Here is a 5,210-nt window from a genome sequence, read left to right as displayed (position 1 = left end):
CCCTTCCCTTCTTTTATATGGAAAGGAAGGAAAAGCCCCCATTTTTTCATCAAATTTCCTCTCAAGTGGCCCAAATTAAGCCGTTAGAATAAGATTGATGGTACAAAAGTGCCCTCTTTCTTCTTTATTTTCTGGAAAGCAAATTACCCTTCTTTCTTACTGCAAGTAGGACTGTCCTTATGGGTCATATACCCTATTATTCCACAAAACAACTATGCCCCTTTAACCACATTTTGTATCCTTTAATACCCTTTACTCGCTTCTATCCCTAACCTTTCTACTTAATTTTTTTTCCTTAAATACCCTTTGTTCAGTTCCATCCTTAACCCTTCTACTTAATTTTTTATTTTATTACTACATACTCTATAGAGGGGGTGAAAGTAAAGGATTTCAAGCCTCTTGACGAGGGTGGGCTCAACACACCACAATTTCACCAACTGAGTTAAATAGTTGACATTCCTCTACTAAAACTTAGTTTCACTTTAATATTCTGATAAAGTTATGTTATTATTATATCTATTTATTTAAAAATATATATATTATTTTACTTTGATTTTTTTTCAGTAACATACTTTTTTTTGGTAGTAAACTTCGAATTAGAAGACCTAATAAAAAGAGATGCATTACAATAACTTTCTTTCTACATAATTTTTCCACTCTATTAATTTTCTAGGTAAGTGTTTTTTGTATATGAGAGGCCCCTACACCCATATATAGGGATGCACACCCCAAGCAGGGGCATGATGGTCATTATACGCCCTTATGTCGGTGGCACAGGGCCTCTCACTGGCAGAAAACTGTCCTAAATTTTTTCAACATAAGAAGAAAGGAATAAAAATTAACAAAATATGGTGATTTTGAACCGTACGATTCCCCAGTTTTATGAAGATCCCTGTTTTATCTCTTAATTGAAGTCATTAAGGATTAAGGAATTATTAGGCTTCCTTATAAACGCGGTGGAGAGAGAGAGAGAGAGGGTGACTTGGTAATTGTATAAATAAGAGAGGAAGTGCTTGTACATTTTGACCTAAATACCCTCTTTCTTTTTCGGGGGGAGCCCTAGCTTTTTCTTCCCCAAATTGCCTTCGATACCCATCTTCTGCCCTTTACCCCTGCAATTCTTCAGTCTCCCAATCCGTGCCCTTCTGTCTTTGCGGTTTTCCTCCAAGATTACCCGCCAAAACTCTCTCCTCCTTTTTCAAATACCAATTTTCTGCACTCTGCCTCGATTCGAAACCCTAATTGAGGTTATGTTGGTTCTTCTCCGCTACAGATCTGTGTCAGAGTAGCTTCTGGTACTTGTGCTTCGGATTCGGTGGAGTTTTTGTCTACTTGCAGAAGCTTCTTGGTGATTAGGGTTTTGGGGCTCTTCTCTTTAATTCGCAGAGGTATTTTTTTTTTTCTTTCACAACTATTAATTTATGCTTTTATTTCCATATTGGTGGTTTTAAATGTGCACGATATGGAGTGAAGGTCTTACTCTTCTCCTCTTTTTCTCCTTCTCCTTACAGTTTCAGTTGTGGTTTAAGCTTATGGGCTGTGTTTTTTCTTGTTCTCTTGGTTAATAAAGTGGCAGTTGGAAAATCCATGTGTCAGTGGGACAATCTGAGGGTTTTGGGGTTCATTGTTCTTGCGGATTCACGTATTCGAGAAGCGAAAGAAGAAAGGAAACCCGAGATCAGTTATCCAGGTAGTAGTGGTTAGTAGTAGTAGCATTCGTACGTCGTCTGTAATTTCTTGGTGGTGTTTCTAAAGAAGTAGAAGAAAAAGAAAGATAATTTCTTTACATAAACCTGTTTTTTGCAAGGCAGGCTTGCGGCGCTTGCCTGGGTGTGGCAGATTGAAGGCAGTGTTTTTTCAACAAAAATTGAGCAATTGTTTTGAGAGATTGACGAGGTTGTGTGGTAAATTTTTATTCCTTAAATGGCTAATCACGAATTAATTCTTGGGCAAAACCATGATTTAGCTCTCGGACAGAACCAGCAGTTGGCTCTCGATCATAATCATGAATTTGGTATTGGTCAAAACCATGATTTGGGTCTGAGGCAGACACATGACCATGACTTAGGTTTGGGGCAGACGAATGATCAAGAGCATGGTTTAGGACATGCCCATATCCAAGAACTGGCCGTGGGGCAGTCACATGATCATGAACTGGCTCTGCAGCAGACGCATGGCCATGATCCGGAGCATGAGAATGAACTAGCTTTGGGTCAAATTAAAGACTCTGAAGTTGGTGTGGATGATGATAACAGTCTTAACCATGTTGAAGACCATGATCATGAATTATCTCTTGCTGCACAAAACCAGGAGTTAGGCTTGTCAGAAAACCATGAACTGCCTGTCCCAGAGAGCCATGACCTTGATCAAAACTTAGAGCTAGCTGTGGACCAGAGACAGGAAATGGCCATAGAACCTGCAACTCGAGAAATGGTTGTCCAACAGCCTACGCTGGTAGTGACTCCTGTTCTGCAGAACCGTGCTCTTGTTGTGCACTCCAACCATGAGCTGACTGTGGGGCAAGAATTTCCGGATGTCATGAGCTGCCGTAGGGCATTGAGGGATGCAGCTATAGCTCTGCATTTTGAAATACAGACAGTGAAGTCAGACAAAACACGTTTCACCGCTAAGTGTGCAGCTGAAGGATGCCCATGGAGAATCCATGCTGCAAAGCTTCCAGGTGTTCCAACCTTCACAGTCAGAACCATACATGAACAGCATACATGTGGAGGAATCACCCACCTGGGCCATCATCAAGCGTCAGTGCAGTGGGTTGCAAGCTCTGTGGAGCATCACCTGAGGGAAAATCCACATTACAAGCCGAAGGAAATATTGGAAGAAATTCATCGGGTTCATGGAATCACATTATCATACAAGCAAGCATGGCGTGGGAAGGAACGAATCATGGCTGCCGTCCGTGGATCATTTGAAGAAGGGTACCGCCTTCTTCCACAGTACTGTGAACAAGTTAAGCGGACCAACCCCGGGAGTATTGCCTCAGTTTATGGAAATCCATCGGATAACTGCTTCCAACGTCTATTTATCTCATTTCAGGCATCAATCTATGGATTTGTCAATGCGTGCCGACCACTTCTCGGGCTTGATAGAACTCTCTTAAAGAGCAAGTACCTTGGGACATTGCTTTTTGCTACTGGTTTTGATGGAGATGGTGCTCTGTTTCCTTTAGCATTTGGAGTGGTCGATGAGGAAAATGATGACAGTTGGATGTGGTTCCTATCTGAGCTCCATAACCTGCTTGATTTCAATACGGAAAACATGCCAAGGCTTACCATTTTGTCAGATAGACAGAAGGGTATTGTGGATGGAGTGGAAGCAAATTTCCCAACAGCCTTTCATGGATTCTGCATGCGTCACTTGAGTGATAGCTTTCGAAAGGAGTTCAATAACACAATGCTTGTCAACCTTCTTTGGGAAGCTGCTCATGCTCTTACAGTTATTGAATTTGAAGCCAAAATATTGGAGATTGAAGAGATCTCCCAAGACGCTGCCTACTGGATTCGTCGCATCCCACCTCGTCTCTGGGCTACAGCCTATTTTGAGGGAGCACGATTTGGACATTTGACAGCAAACATTGTCGAATCATTGAATTCTTGGATACTTGAAGCCTCTGGACTTCCTATAATTCAGATGATGGAGTGTATTCGTCGGCAACTGATGACTTGGTTCAATGAAAGACGTGAGACTAGTATGCAGTGGACAACAATACTCGTGCCTTCTGCTGAGGGGCGTGTATCGGAAGCTCTTGAGCTTGCACGCACTTATCAAGTACTTAGAGCAAATGAGGCAGAGTTTGAAGTTATTTCTCACGAAGGAACAAATATTGTTGATATTCGCAATCGCTGTTGTCTATGTCGTGGCTGGCAGCTCTATGGGTTGCCTTGTGCGCATGCAGTGGCAGCACTGCTCTCTTGTAGGCAAAATGTCCATCGTTTTACAGAGAGCTGTTTCACTGTTGCAACTTACCGAAAGACATACTCACAGACTATTCATCCTGTTCCAGATAAAAGCCTATGGAAAGAGTTATCTGAGGGAACTCAGGATGGAGGCAATAAAGCTCCGGAAATTATCATAAATCCACCCAAGTCACTTAAGCCACCAGGTCGACCTAGGAAGAAGCGTGTTCGTGCTGAAGACCGTGGACGTGTCAAGCGAGTTGTACATTGCAGTCGTTGCAACCAGACAGGGCATTTCAGGACAACTTGTGCTGCACCTATATGAGTTTTCACTAATAAAACTTGCCCTGTTAACGAATTGGGTGTTGTCTTTCTGCTTTGCATAAAAGGGAGGTCTAGGTTTGTTCAATATATCTGGAGGTGCTATTGTTGATTGGGATTTTTTCGAGACATTATTTGGGCTTTAAGCAGGCTTTTCTCCATAATGTTTAACCCTAATAATCTTTAAGGATACTTAGGATTTAATTTGTCATTTAGGTTTGCCATTTTTAGATGGAATTGTACAGTCCAGTGGTGGGGTTTATTATCTTAGGGTTTTCTTAGTCATTATCATTAAATTTAATGCTTTCTAGGGGACTAATGATGTAAATCTAAATGTGATTCCTGACCATCTGGATCTCTGTGCTGGGTGAAATATGATATTTGTTTACTTCATCTTTGCTCTTGCTTTCTTCCTACCAAAAAATAAATGAAAAATTATGTACCCTTGTATCTTCCATTAGTGCATTGTTTCATTTATGGGAGCTTTATATGTAAAACTCTTCTTCTTGCTTGTTAGGGTGATATTTTGCCATCTTAAAGGCTCTGTCTGGGTGCAAGTAAAAGAAAGGAAGGGAACTGAAATTGAATTTTTTTTTTTACGCTCAGGCCTACCATAGATTAGGTTCGTCATGAGATGAGCTGAGCTGCAAGAAGTCTACTCGTGTTGAGTCTTTCTGTCTTTTATGTAAGTAATTAAAACTTTTATCTTATTTGGTAATTATTATTTTTTTTTTTCAGATATGATCTTTACTTTCCTTTTCAAAGCAAAGGGATTAGGTTGCAACATATAGTGAAATGTAAAGTGCAATTTAATAATCAAGTTGAAATATTTTGAAGTTTGTTACACTATTATTTTAAGCAATGGATACAAAAAATTTCATCTCAGTATTATTTAATTTCACTTTCCTTCCTTTTTCATTCCTTTGCAATTGAACGGAGTCAAATTTCTTCTTTCTTTCTGTCTTTTTTTTTTTT

General features: G+C 40.3%; 1 protein-coding gene across 4 annotated transcripts; it reads left to right on the top strand.

The window, feature by feature from the left end:
• Window positions 1-1,032: 1,032 nt before the first annotated feature.
• On the top strand, window positions 1,033-4,628 carry LOC122066946. Of its 4 annotated transcripts, none has more exons than XM_042630791.1 (3): window positions 1,033-1,388; window positions 1,577-1,690; window positions 1,812-4,628. In XM_042630791.1, the coding sequence occupies exon 3, from the start codon at window positions 1,924-1,926 to the stop codon at window positions 4,237-4,239; it is 2,316 nt and encodes a 771-aa protein (XP_042486725.1). In that variant the 5' UTR covers window positions 1,033-1,388; window positions 1,577-1,690; window positions 1,812-1,923; the 3' UTR covers window positions 4,240-4,628. The 4 variants fall into 4 exon arrangements, with proteins under 4 accessions (XP_042486725.1, XP_042486722.1, XP_042486724.1 ...); XM_042630788.1 differs by having other exon boundaries at window positions 1,571-1,690; XM_042630790.1 differs by having other exon boundaries at window positions 1,571-1,690; window positions 1,808-4,628.
• Window positions 4,629-5,210: the final 582 nt, after the last annotated feature.

This window comes from Macadamia integrifolia, unplaced genomic scaffold (assembly GCF_013358625.1).
Source record: "Macadamia integrifolia cultivar HAES 741 unplaced genomic scaffold, SCU_Mint_v3 scaffold264, whole genome shotgun sequence".
Classification (NCBI taxonomy): Eukaryota; Viridiplantae; Streptophyta; class Magnoliopsida; order Proteales; family Proteaceae; genus Macadamia; species Macadamia integrifolia.
Note: the sequence above shows the minus strand (reverse complement) of the source record. Positions and strands in the feature narration are given on the sequence as shown.

What these genes read in the sequence shown, in the direction of transcription:
- LOC122066946 (XM_042630791.1), top strand. Translation starts at nt 1,924, where the DNA reads ATGGCTAATCACGAATTAATTCTTGGGCAAAACCATGATTTAGCTCTC.